At 36.0% G+C, this 15028-nt stretch overlaps 1 protein-coding gene across 2 annotated transcripts in view; it reads right to left on the bottom strand.

The window, feature by feature from the left end:
• Positions 1-15028, bottom strand: part of NEBL (nebulette) — a 443477-nt gene that overhangs the window by 69288 nt on the left and 359161 nt on the right. The window contains exons 8-11 of one of the 2 annotated variants that reach the window (XM_003257700.3): positions 11003-11116; positions 9521-9625; positions 3823-3927; positions 1685-1792 (exon numbers count right to left, since the gene is read on the bottom strand). The exons of the other annotated variant lie outside the window; for it this stretch is intronic. Of the exons in view, the coding sequence (XP_003257748.2) occupies positions 1685-1792; positions 3823-3927; positions 9521-9625; positions 11003-11116 (432 nt within the window). The remainder of the gene's footprint in view (positions 1-1684; positions 1793-3822; positions 3928-9520; positions 9626-11002; positions 11117-15028) is intronic. 2 annotated transcript variants of the gene reach the window in all.

Raw genomic sequence — 15028 nt, 5'->3', positions numbered from 1 at the left:
ATCCCCTCCACCACCACCATCACTCGCCAGTCCATGGAAAAACTGTCTTCCATGAAACCAGTCCTTGGTGCCAAAAAGATTGGAGATCACTGAATAAGACATGAAAAATACAAGTAATTTTTTTCCTTTTTGCTTGAAGAAGAAATTAAACAACTTTGTCTATTCAATAAGCCATGGTAATATCTGAGTGCCTTTTTCCCAAGAAGATGAATTATAACATTTCAACAAATAGCATGGGTAATGCTTACAAAATTCCTGAGAGTTTTTTTGCCCACAAGTTATCATTTCTGCCTGTTTTGATGTTGTTATTGGGGAACAGAAAGGATCTTATTCATTGAGCATGCCTAGCGTGAACAATCAAGGTTGTATTGGACTGAGACCAGCATCCACTATTTCTATCCCTTTGCATTAAGAACCCAGCTGCACCCATAAAACTTTGATATAGGCTGCAGACAAAACCTTGTGTGTCTGATCCTGAAAAGGTAGGAAGGAAAACACACACACATACACACACATATAAGTCTCACTGGAACAGAGAAAAAAAAAGTATGGGGAATATCGAGATGTTACTTAGCATAATCTTAGGTTGGGAATAAAGTAGGTAAGTAGAAAAAACTCTTAATTGTTTATTGAAAAAAAAATCAATCAAATATGTTGCTATGCTTTGAATGTGTCCCCCCAAAGTTCATGTGTTGAAAACTTAATCCCCAGTGCAACAGTGTTGGGAGGTGGGAACTCTAAGAGGTGATTAGGCCATAAGGGCTCTGCCTCATGAATGGATTGATGCTGATATCATGGGAATGGTTTTGTTATCATGGGGGGGTTGGGTTCCTGATAAAAGGATGAGTTTCCCATCTCCTCCTCTAAGGTGTGTGCAAGCACTCTTTGTCTTTCCACCTTCTGCCATGGGATAATGCAGCAAGAAGACCCTTGACAGATGTGAATCCTTGGATTTTGAACTTCCCAGCCTCCAGAACTGAAAGAAATTAATCTCTATTGTTTATAAATTGCCCAGTCTGTGGTATTCTGTTATAGCAATACAAAACGGACTAAAACATAAACTAAAGAGAAAAGGGAATCATTCATGATTTTGACTAGGTCCTAAAACCTTAACATTTACTGAATACAGAATTTCATCTAAGACAATTTCAGTAGACACATTCTTAATCTACAGAGAACACCTTCCTAGCATCTTTACTTTGAGGATTAAATGAGCTGACATATATAAGACTCTTAGCATATTACCTAGCATGTAGTAAGTATTTTAAAAATGTTCATTCTATTTTCATTGAAAAAAAAAAGGGCCAGGTAAATAAAGCAACCAGCTATTCGTTTTTAGTTTTTATGAACTCATCATAGTTTTACATTGACATCTGAAAGGCAAAAGGTAAAATTAACATCTGAAAGTGTCAGTTATATTATCATAGAAAATTAGAACTGAGGGGGACTTTAAAAGCTCATCTAGCTTGAGATCCACATTCACCAATGAGAAAAGCTAAGGACCAGATAAACTCAATGACCTAGACAAGATCCCAGGCAGTGGGTGGCTGGGTCTAGAAAGCAGGTCCTCCAATCTGTCCAGAGCAGCACTCTTTCTTCTAGACCCACTGAACATTCTGCGTCCTTTCAAACAACAAAACATCCAATATACATTAAGCAATTAGTAACAAACTAATTGACCTACTTCACTTTGCATCTTTTGAGCCTCCTTTGAAGCTTGGTATGATGGTGTCTCAACAAATTCAAGCATTGGCTTTCCCTTATTTTTCTCATATTCTTCTTTATATTTAACCTTCGTTGGAAAAAGAAAAGCATATATAAATCGAAAGTCCTTATACAAACAAAGTAAGAAAAAATATATGTTCAAAACTGTCATCTTGTTGTCTAAAATCATATTATTCTGGCCATTTAGGTTGATCACTGAGTTCCCTTTGGTTAACGACATACAAGGAAAGTAAACAGGTAATAGAAAATTTCCTAAGGGATAAAAATAATTTAGAACAACTAACTAACATAGTTCTAGGAGTTGTATAAAGTATCTTGTCAAATGGCTGGAATATATAGATATGTATCATATATATGGGGTTATACATGAATATGCAAATGACATGCACACATAGGTAGCAGGTGTGAGAAAGAGAGAGATCCTTGAGGTTGCATTGACGTCTATTGGTAAATCAAGAACAAGAAAGAAAACATGGGTATGATTCTCTACTTTTTCTGTCAAAGGGAGGATGACGTCCTCCAGGGATGCTGAATTTTTTCATAGACACTGAGTAAAACACTCACACAGACCTTATATGATTTATATCAATTTCACTATGCAATATTTAATATCATATTATGAATTATTTAATTCAATTACAGTCAATCCTCATCTTACTTCGGTTTATAAAATGAGTGATATTTTTTATCTTCCAATAACAAAAAATAATATCTAAGCCATCAGAATGGTTGGCTTTTTAAGCAATATACTGTTTAAAATTAAACTCATAGAAGTTTTTATACCTCACTTCATGCAGAAATGCACTCTTGATGAAATTTATGTTTAATAATTATCTATAAAATTATTTAAGTTATTAAAATAATAATGTTAATGATAATTCAACCCAAGAGAAATTTTTCAAACTTTATGAAACAGGAAATATGACACATTTTAAAATACCTATTTGTGGACATAATTTTGTTGCAAAGAGTATGACAGAGTGATCAATAAAAGTACTGGGAAGTATAATAGCACACACCACCAGGATAACATTTTGTGAAATGGCCGGGTGCAGTGGCTCACACCTGCAATCCCAGCACTTTGGGAGGCCAAGGCAGGCAGATCACGAGATCAGGAGTTTGAGACCAGCCTGGCCAATATAGTGAAACCCCGTCTTTACTAAAAATACAAAAAAAAAAAAAAAAATTAGCGAGGCGTGGTGGCATGCACCTGTAATCTCTGCTACTCGGGAGGCTGAGGCAGGAGAATCACTTGAACCCAGGAGGCAGAGGCTGCAGTGAACCAAGATCACACCATTGCACTCCAGCCAGGGTGACAGTGTGAGACTCCATCTCAAACAAAAGTTTTGTGAAATAAATGAAATGAAAGCAAGAAATTTTTAGAAATGATGTATATTTCCAAACTTAAAGGGGAACTGTTTCGTATATTTTTAAAACCAATGAAGGTGAGTATGAAATTATTATGGACTTTAAATTCCACAGAATACATTTAAAAGAGTGATATAATATTTTATCTTAACAGATGCTGGAACTGACATCTTCTGCAACTATTTAAGCTCAGAACTTAAAAAAATAGATAACGACTTTAAAGTATGTTAGAGAGAAGATTTTTTTTTTAAGTTTACTCAGGGGGTACCTGGAATTTCATATTGGAAAAAAATATTAATCAAGAATACATTAGTAATATTGTATTCCCTTTTTAATAACACTTATAATTGAAATAAGAAATTATAATAAACCTTGTACCTGGAAAATTAATGTTACTGCTCAAAATGACAAATGAAGACACTAGAAAAATTTAAATCATCATGTGGTTTGACCACAGTTTAATTAGTTCCTATCTTGTAACTTTTTAATTACGTGAAGTAATGGCTATTTTACAAAATGCCTTTAGATTGAAATATGGTTCAAGCTCCCCTGACCCCAACACATACATAGCAAATAGTGTTTGAGATTTTCAAAAGTAATGCTAATATTCTCAGGATTTATTCTTTTCTGCAACTGTACATTCTCAGTTAAGATGCACGGCAGTGAGCAGCGGGCCTCAGGATGGTTATGGGTTCCTGGCAGGGAGAGGGGGTGCCAGCAAGTGCGTACCTGACTTTGGAGGATGGCATTGCCTTTATGGTGCAGATGTTCCACAGCATCTGCATCAAAATGATACATTCCTTTGTTTTCCTCAAAGAGCTTTTTATATTCTCGCTAAAATACAGAATGTGAAAATAAATTTAGAATCAAAGAGACTGATTAGAGCAATCAATACTTAGAAATGCAAACTGCACAATACAAGCCACCAAGAGCTGCAAAGCTGTTGCCAAGTCCCCATCTGCAGTTGGCTGGCAGGTAGGAGGTTTCTGACACTGAGATACACAGACAATGCAAGACAGACCCGCTCTAGGTCAGCATATGAAACAAGCAAGACAGGCAGAGGACAATTCACCGCAAACATAATGTAAAGGATATTCACAACACCAGGGAGTGGCAACGGAAAGCTAGCGCTGGGACGCGTGGAAATAGGTAAAGTGGGGCAAAATAAAGGCAATTTTTCTTGCTCTTATCTTACGACAGGAATATGTTTAATACTGTTCAAAAGAAGAGAAGGAAAGAAAAGCAAAAAGAACAGAGGAAAAGAAACCCAGAGGCAAGGAATAAAAAAGTCCTATACAAAAAGACTCCACCATGAAGAAGATTGAGGGTCACAAGGAAAATGTAAGAGAAATAATTCAACTATTTTTCCTAAAAGGAAACAGTAAAAGGTGCCTGGAAGAGAAACTGAGAAATCTGGGAACAGTCAGTAGAGTTTTTAAGGTGAAAAAATTGGATGAAGGCTACTATTTGGACATATAGACAAAAAGTTGAATTTGTAAGAGACCAAATTGAACAGGGATGCCAAGTTTGGCCACTGAAAGGTGCTAAATGTAACAGGCAGCAATATGACAACAATTGTTTCATTAGCAACCTAAGTATACATCAACAGATGAATGAATAAAGAAAATGTGGTACATATACACAATGGAATACTATACAGCCACAAAAATGAACAAGATCCTGCCATTTGCAACAACATGGACGGAACTGGAGGTCATTATGTTAAGTGAAATAAGCCAGGCACAGAACAACAGATTTCACATGTTCTCACTCATATGTGGGAGCTAAAATAGTGAGACCCCAGTTCTACAAAAAATAAAGAAATTAGCTGGGCATGGTGACATGCACCTACAGCCCCAGCTACTTGGGAGGCTGAACTTATGAAGACAGAGTAGAATGATGGTTACCAGCAGCCGGGAAGAGTGGTACGGAGAGGAGATAAAGTGGAGATGGTTAAGAGGTGCAAAAATACAGCTAGAGAAAATGAGTTTAAGATCTAGTATTCAATGCCACAATAGGGTGACCATAGTTAACAATAATTTATTGTACATTTTAAAATAACTTAAGAGTAGAATTTAAATGTTCCTAACAGAAAGAAATGACAAATGCTTGAACTGATGGATACTTCAATTATCCTAATTTGATCAATACACACTGTATGCCTGTATCAAAACATTACATTTACTGCATAAATACATACAACCATTATGAATCAATAACAATTATAAACTAGAAAATTTTAAAAATGATTATTTCATGATTTCTATCATTGGAGATTGGACACTTTGTTATTTTGCCTTATTTGGAAAAGACCTTTAGAAGTAAATGGTAGCTCTTAAAGACTCAAGGCTACAGAGACTTAAGAAGCTAAAGATAGTTGCTTATTAGGCAATGGGGAGCCAGTAAAAACGGCAATAGAGTGGAGGGATCCAAAAACAGTATTTGAAAGGGAGCAGGAAAGAGCTGGCCATAAGGAAATTTGCATTTTGATCTTAAGGGATGCTCCAGGGATTTCAGAGTGAAAGAGGAAGAAAGTCCAGTGCTAGGAATGGAACAGATGCCCAAGTGGCCTGCCACAAGAAAGCTGCCCTTTCATGTGAGACAAAGCAATAGTCCCCAGAGGGGGCCTGGCCTCAAGTGCTTCCAGTCAATTAGGGAGCTGCAATATATGTTCCCCCAAACCTAACCAGAATAAAATCAGGGAGGAAAGCACCCCCCAGCAAGGTCATGAAAATGTTCATATAGTACTTTTTTTTTTTTTTTTTGGACAGGGTCTTGCTCTGTCACCCAGGCTGGAGTACAGTGCAAGGATCATGGCTCACTGCAGCCTTGACCTCCTGGGATCAAGCAATCTTCCCATCTTAGCCTCCCAAGTGGGTGGGGCTATAGGTACATGTCACCATGCCTAGCTAGTTTCTTTATTTTTTGTGGAGCTAGGGTCCCACTATATTGCCCACGCTAGTCTCAAACTCCTGGCCTCAAGTCATCCTCCTGCCTTGGCCTCCCAAAATACTGGGATTACAGACAGGAGCTACTGCACCTAGCCCGCAGAGTACATCTTCATTGAAGGAAACAATTCATAAATTTTGGCGCCTTTAATCTTTTTTTAAAAAAGCCTTTTTTTGGCTAGGCGCAGTGGCTCACACCTGTAATCCCAGCACTTTGGGAGGCAGAGACAGGCGGATCACAAGGTCAAGAGATCGAGACCATCCTTGGCCAACATGGTCAAACCCCATCTCTACTAAAAATACAAAATTAACTGGGAGTGGCGGGGCGCACCTAGTAGTAGTAGTAGTAGTAGTAGTAGTAGTAATCCCAGCTACTCAGGAGACTGAGGCAGGAGAATCGCTTGAACCTGGGAGGTGGAGGTTGCAGTGAGCTGAGATCGTGCCACTGCACTCCAGCCTGGAGACAGAGTAAGACTCCGTCGTTTTTTGTTTTTTTTTTAACCAGTTAAAATCTGGAAAGAAAGATAATAATATAGACTTTATAATTTGATTAGAAGTTATCTTGTAATATGTATTTATAAAATAATCATGAATGTAACAAGCTGCAACACAGTCTATTACTGAGTTAAAATCCACAACAAATACATATTAATATATCTAAAATAATGAATATATACTGAAAAATTCAGTAAATATTGTTCCCAACACAATTATCCATTTTAGTTACAAAGAATTTCAAAAACTCCTATTTAAGAGAACAAAAACAAAAAAAAAAACAAGGAAAACTTAATTAAGATCTGCAAAAGAACTTTGAATGCGTGTCTTTCCTTATATAACAGTCTCTGTTGCCTCCTAGTGGGAGATACACAGAGTAACACAAAATATATATTTCTTCATTTATGTCAAGTTATAAAAGAAACTGAACACTACCAGAGGTCCATTTTCCAGGGCAAAATGTTCTCCAAAACTTTAATTAGAATGGTTTTACACACTAATTAAGGCACTCATATCACTCTATAGAGTTTGGGTTAAAATAAAGGTAATTCTGATGTTGCTAAAGACATCTAGGGGTCTTTAAAACAATAGCTACTAGGACAAATGGATAATTTTGGCAGAATATCTCTTATTGAGCAATCTCATTCAATCTTTTAATTTATAAATCAACAAAATTCCAATTTTTACATTAAAATGTTAAAGTAGGCTATTCTTTGTTTCTTCACAAATGCTAGATAAAGGAGGCCATTCTGATATACAATAAAGTTGAGCAAATGTATACAGCTTGCATACAATGTATACAACTTTGTAAGTAGACACACTTCAAAAGGAACACATTTTTAAGTCTTTCTCTCCCATGAAATAGTCACTCAATCACAATTTGCCTATGGGGAAAAAGAAATCTGTCCTCTAGGCAAAAGCACCACCTAAATGAAGATCTAAACTTTATATATGATATACGAAATAAGTAACGTATGACTTTGCTGCATTTTCTCTGCTGAAGAGATTATAGAAACAATTTAAATTAGACTGCAATTTTTTTTTCTGTTATTATAAAATAAAGGTCAACGTTCTTGAAAAAGAAATATTGCATAGGAGTGGCACGCTTTCTTCCAGCCACCAAATGTTGAAATTACCACCATGATATTTTTATTGGCTTATTTACACATGAATCCCCATGTCCCTAGGAAATTGAAGCTAAGTATGGCTAGAGAAAGGTCAAGGGCAAATGCCACTGCCATTATGAAAACTGGATGCCAAAGAATGAATGTGAAGAAAGCAGGGGGCTCAGGGAATAGAAATATATCAATTTTAGGAGCATATCTATGAGTAGTGGAGAAAAAAGGCAGAAACAGAGACACTCAAGGAATAGAGGAATGTACAAAGAGGTGTGGGAATGAACACTGAAGTGCAAGCCAGCATGATGTAAGTGTCCTGGAACTGACTGCCAATTCTGGGCCCTCCAAATATTCCTCTAACCTCCATTCCCTGTTCAATAGCTTGGAAACGCCAATGTACTGCTTTTCATCCAAGGACCAATGATTAAAGAAAAAAATAAATTTATTTTTATTTTATTTATTTATTTATTTTTTAGACAGAGTCTCACTCCTGCCTAGGCTGGAGCACATTGGTGCCATCTCAGCTCACTGCAACCTCCCAGGTTCAAATGATTCTCCTCCCTCAGTCTCCTGAGTAGCTGGGATTATAGACGCCCACCACCACGCCCAGCTAATTTTTGTATTTTTAGTAGAGACGGGGTTTCACCATGTTGGCCAGGCTAGCCTTGAACTTCTGACCTCAAGTGATCCACCCACCTCCCAAAGTACTGGGATTACAGGCGTGAAACACCATGCCCAGCCAGAAAAAAATAAACTTTCAAAAACTTTGTATGAATTATTTGCAAGCATACCATTAAGGAAGGAAGACAGTGGCAGTGATATTCCAGAAAGGAGGCTTACAAAATAATAAACATGCATTTCAAAACACTGAAGCCAAGTATAGATTATTTCTAAAATTGACCTGAAGCTGTATCTCATTATTTAACTATCTGGAAACCAAGTTTTGCCTATAGATTTTTAAGTCCAGGCACATCAACTGAAGACGACTATCTTCATTTTTTCTCATGTCTTGTCCAACATATATTTCTGCATCTGATCTATGCCTGGCCCAAAGCAGATATTCAATAAATTATGATAATTTTGAGCAAGTGAGTGAGTGAGTGAGTGATTATTAAAATAGGTATGGAAATAATTTATGGTCAAATAAGAGCTCATTTCCACCACGGGGCATCCTGAGATGTACAAAATGGAGCCACATGTGACTTAGGGTTGTCAGTTACGAGAGCTAGTGAAGTCAGGGTCCTGATGTACTGTGGGTTGAAACAGCATTCAGGGTAGTGAGAGTCCCGTGGAACTGACCACGTGGGCAGCGCACCCACGTATTTTCATCAAGACATGAAGAACTCACCCTTCTCTTCTGGTTGCCTTGACCGAGAACATGGAAACCATGACAAGACTAAAAGCAATGTGTGAATGCAGTATAAATGCTGTTAGGAATTATTTGCAGAGAAAATACAGTTCGGACTGACAATTTTTCATGCTACTGAAGGCGTACTAAATACAAGACACTCGGGTCTGGCCTGCATAAAATAAAATATCCCTGACTTGAGAGCCTGAACTTCAAGTGGCTTTAATCTAACACAGATGAAGTAAGGGAAAGAAGAATGATAGAAGGGCCATTGTGCAGACACTTTTAAGTATAGTTGTATGCAGGAGATACCGGAGAGCAAGCAAGAACCTCCTTTGCAAAGTGACAGCTCTGGTGGGACTTCTGCAAGCAGAGGACTATTTTTCGATGGGTTAGTTATTGAGGGAGGAGTGAGGCATAGGCCTTCTAAGGAAGCAGGTGAGCACATGAACGCTGCAGACATATCGGCTTCTTGGAGCCACAAGGCAACTACGGTTGCCACTAGATGAACCACTTACGCCGCTGAGCATTTTGCTGGCTTTCAAAACATGGTCTAAAAACAACAAATTTGGGAGATCTGAAACTGGATCATGCATATTTTGAATGTCTTTCTTGTACTTCACCTATGAAAATAACATGGAACAAAATACCATCTAGGAGAAGAAAATATTATGCTTTTGCATTATTGCATTTTTTATACATCATAAAGTAGGACTATTTAGTGGTAAATTGACAGACGAATTTACAAGGAGCCACTAGATGGTGCTGATTTACTACTGAATGAATTTTTAAAAGTTATTTCTACATGGGCTTGAAAATACTTGGATAATTCCTTTTGTTGTTTACATATTCAGGAAGGGTAATGTTAACAGAATAAACTAATTTTCACAGTAACTCTGCTTTCGAAAAATAAAATAGCCACTTTATTCTTTAGAAATTACTATGGTATTTCAATTATGCTTTGTGGAGATTTGAGGATTTTGATGTTTCCTATCCTATCGCCACAGACTTCTTTAAAGCAACTTTTTGAAAATATAATACCAGTAATAATAAAATATTGATAGCAAACATATCACACACTTACTATGTGCCACTTTTCTAAAATCCTTTATATGTATTAAGTATTGAATCTCCACAATAACCTCTTTATTAAGTAGGTACTTTAAGTAGCCCCATTTTATAGATAAGAAAACCGAGGCACAGAAAGACAAAGACATAGTAATACGTGACGAAACAGGATTTAGATCCAAGCAATCTGACTCCAAACCTTTAGCTTTCAGCACTACGTTCTAGGTTCCTTTAAGTATATTTCATCTCTATTTCAACAAAGCAACAGATCAATAATACATAATTTTTATACTTGAAAAGGAAATCTAAATATTTTCAACTATAGCAAAGTAATCAATTTTTTGATGTTGCTGTTTTTATGCTCTAATTCTAACAAGAATTTAAAACATCATTTCTTGTAAAATGAATTTTGATTATTTTTAAAAACACGAAATGAAAGCAAATCATATAAGGAAGTATTTCACAGCATTTACACAAGGGATAAAAAATAAATTGTAAGGCATTAAAGTAAAATTTCTAAAAATTTCTTTATATGATAAATTACCATGTACCAGGCAGTACTTTACAATAAACTCAATTTCATAGCCATAATTACGTGAGGTAACTACTGTCCTAACCACTAATTTGTGGTAATATAGACCACTTCTCTGCAGAATTCTATAATCTATTTCCACTCTTGAACAGATATAATAACTTCATTTGCAACACTATTCCTACTTATTAACTAATTAGTAATCAGTAACCATTAAAAATTAATTACAATAATATATTTTTCTCAGCAAAAGCTTTAGAAAAATATGCTTCAGTTCAACTACAAATTACTTGGAAGCTACATTATTTTGATTAAGTATCAGTAATTACAACACAGTCAATTCTAGAAAAAACAAGAATCAAAAGATATTGAAAATAATTTTCTATGAATTACAACTTACATTGCTTGCCAATGTGGCAGCAAGCTGATTCTGCCTAAAAGAAGCAGTTTCAAGAGGGTTGTAATGATGTTTCTTATCCTTCATTTCATTATCAAATTTTTCTTTGTATTTAATCTGTCATAAAAGAAAAGATAAATAGTACATGTATCTTTACATTTAAAAGTAACACATTTGATTTTCATGTAGATAAAAGCTACCTTAAAAATGAATGGTTGCAAAGTGTAAATTCCTGGTATCCATCGCCTTCTATAAAGCTTAATTAGGCACAGAAGTTTTTATCTTTAATAAAAAAAGCTCTACTTCTACATTGATCACAAATGCAATTAGGCATGAACTCAACTCCTATTAATGAGAACTATGCACTAAAATACTAAGATTTTTAAATGTCAGTTTTCATTTCTGCATTTCTATAACCTATGATCAGCTAGAAACCTAGACCACAAATGTCTTAAGGTCTAACACATTTAGAAAATAGATTCTAGGCCCCAGAATTTAAATATAAATTTTCCTAAGGGAATTATTCCAAATAAAGAGCATGATGTGTACCACAGTTTTTCTCATCATTTCCTATACTTCATTTGCTCTAAAATTTAGTTTTAGGAATTACATTTTCTGAAATGTCCTGGGTCAATTTAATGTCAATTTAAGACTTTCTCTGCTTTAACTCCACAATTTATTCAGCAGGAAAACCATCTCCAATACTCACTCTAAATTGTTTTTCTCCTTTTAAAGGACTCTTAGAACAACCAAAAAGGGATTATCAACTTATTTGGTAGAACTGTATTTTTCTCCATGTATACAGAAATATGAGAATTCGTGTCATAACTAATTAGAATATAAACACAAGTTCACTACAAAAAAAAAAAAAAAAAAACCCTAGCTACTCACAAGTCACACCCCCTTTAACTTACTGTAGCCAGGGAAGGGTGTACTGATTTCACAGGTCAAAGTAAGCTGTTTTGTTCTCTCATAATATTTTTGTGATGTTATAATTATTACAATGTTTTGTTTTCTAATAACATTCTGATAATGCACCTTTATTCATACATCTAAAGGCTCCGCCTTGCAGAAGGCTTTATTAAAAAGCAATTTATGATGGCTCTCATCATATATTTTAGGCATGCATAGGGCGATGGTCTCCTTCAGGACACATGTTTGGAACCTATTAGAGAGAGCTAGAGAAAATCTTGGTGGGAATACAGCATTTGGGAAATACTTTGAGGTGGTTTACAGGGAATATTTTCTATTCTGGTTCCATTTGATAATAGCAACTTTCTGATATTCACAATACCTTACAAATTGATTTTAAGTAATCAGCAAGACCTCTTTAAAAAAAGAAAAACTGACTTTTTTATTTTGTGTCTTGAAATCAATAACAAAATTACAAATGAAATAAATTTAGATTTCCTTCAGTACTTTATACAGTAGCTGGCACAAAAGCAATGATTCATTCTTCTGGTCCTCCCTTAAATATATATACAATCTTATTCTTTTTTTTTTTTTTTTTTTTTTTCGAGACACAGTCTCGCTCTGTCCCCCAGGCTGGAGTGAAATGGCACAATCTCGGCTCACTGCAAGCTCTGCCTCCCGGGTTCACGCCATTCTCCTGCCTCAGCATCCCAAATAGCTGGGACTACAGGTGCTCGCCACCACGCCCAGCTAATTTTTTGTATTTTTAGCAGAGACAGGGGTTCACCATGTTAGCCAGGATGGTCTCGATCTCCTGACCTCATGATCCACCCACCTTGGCCTCCCAAAGTGCTAGGATTACAGGCGTGAGCCACCGTGCCCGGCCACAGTCTTATCGCCCTCTTCACCCTTCTGCTATATTTTTACCATATTTTAGTCACTGGTTCCCTCTCTCCTAAGTTTGTAGTGCCTAAAGGATATTCACTCAACAAAGATGGTGGACTCTTCAACAGCCTTCCGCTGGAATGACACTTCTGACTCAGCCAGATTCATTAACACTGTATTAGCTAAATGGCAAAAGTAGGTTATATGATCTTTGCACACAGAGAGCCCATCATACTGTTTTTGCAAACTCTGAGGTTTCCAGCATAATTACACTAGAGTACTTGAAAATGAAACTGAAAATTCTTTTGTTATTAAACCTTGCATATGCTCTCCCAAGTAAATGTACAGACACCCCTTCCTCAACTTACGATGAGGTTGCATCTCAATAAACCCACCATAAGTTAAAAATGTAAGTTAAAAATGCACCATATACACCTAACCTACCAAACATCACAGCTTAGCCTGGCCTACCTTAAACATGCTCAGAACAATTGCCTTAGCCTACAGCTAGGCAAAATCATCTAATAACAAGCCTGTTTTATACAAGTTGAACATCTCATATAATTTGTTGAATACTGTAATGAAAGTGAAAAGCAGAATCCTTATATGGGTACTTGAAGTATGGTTTCTACTAAATGTGTATCACTTCCACGCCATGGTAAGGTTAAACAGTCTTAAATTGAACCACTAGAAGTCAGGGACCATCTACACATTTCTAAGAAACAATAATCAATCTGTTATTCATATATTTATATTAAATGTAATAATAAGCATTGTATTGTGAAATTTATCTTGTTTGAATGTTTACTACAGTGAGTGATTTGATTCAAGATGCCTAAGGAACAAGAACACAAGTTTCCCTCATTAATGAACCACAATAGTAACATAACTACATTATATAAAAAAATGCATGGACCAGACACTGACACCCAATTGTTTCTAACCTCGTTCTTTCTATAAGGAATGCAGGTAAAATGAACTAAGAAGATCACCAAATGCTTGAAGTGAGTCACATCACTCACCATCTGACTTGTTCACTCGCCAACTACACAGACACACTCAACATTCTATTGTATTTTCAACCTAGAGTTCATACATCTGTGTGTCTACCTCCTCATGCACGTTTGCATCTTCTGAGAGATCCAGGAAATGCTTTTCCTTGACTATAACTTGTTATCCAACCATGGAACAAGGCATAACGCTTTCAGTTTTAAGATCATTTGAGAAAGGGAGGAACAGGTATTGGAGTGACTTTGCCATGGTTTTAAGACACAATGTTACTCCTTATACCTACATAGTTATTCTGGAAACAAATGAAGTTACTCCATAAGACTGGCTTTATTTACATTATGACTAGTGTGCCTAGTGGTCCTAATATTTATCACCTTTTTTAATTAATTTTTTTATTTTTAATCTTTGTGGGTACATAGTAGGTGTATGTATTATATTTATGGGGTACATTATATGTTTTGATCCAGGCATGCAATGCCTAATAATCACATCAGGAAAATAGCACCTTTTAAAAAAATACTGTATAGGTATATAGGATCAAACTCCTAGATGTTTTTTAAAGAATTATAAGAGACAGCAGGATTTTCAGAGGCTCACACTTGGAGAAAACATGGATACTGTTAAGTTACAGTGACAGCATTGTAGCTCCCCATAACTGCACAACTTCTCATATAAAGAAATGAGAAGTTACATCTGCATATCCTCATATGAGGATCCAGATCCTCATAACTGCACCTGGGTGTGTGTGAAGTCTAACACGCGAACCCAAAACTTTATACTGACATCATCTGTGACTCAAACTCGTAAAAAGCCAGCAAAGGCACAAAAAAGCAGACCCTGAATGAAGGTGTTTCACCATAGCCACATAAACACATTTTAGCAAAGAAATAGATGGATAAGTGTACCTTAATTATCATTGAAAATGAAAAGTAAGCAAATAACACAATACTACGTATCTATAGATATCAATCCCCAGCAATCTTGGATGAAATCAAACTAAAACCTGTCAAGGGAGACAGGACAGATTTTTACACAGAACTCATCATAAAATCAATAATATCTTTAAGTCTTAATTTTACACAATACAATATCTCTGCTCTTATTTTCCTAGCAAAATAACGTCTTACTGACTTTGCACCATATGTTAATGATCCAGAGAATATTGGCTTAATCAGGCTCTATACATCTATTGGCAGCCTCATCTGTTTTCCCATAATAGTG

Source organism: Nomascus leucogenys, chromosome 9 (assembly GCF_006542625.1).
Source record: "Nomascus leucogenys isolate Asia chromosome 9, Asia_NLE_v1, whole genome shotgun sequence".
In the NCBI taxonomy this organism is placed as follows: domain Eukaryota; kingdom Metazoa; phylum Chordata; class Mammalia; order Primates; family Hylobatidae; genus Nomascus; species Nomascus leucogenys.
Note: the sequence above shows the minus strand (reverse complement) of the source record. Positions and strands in the feature narration are given on the sequence as shown.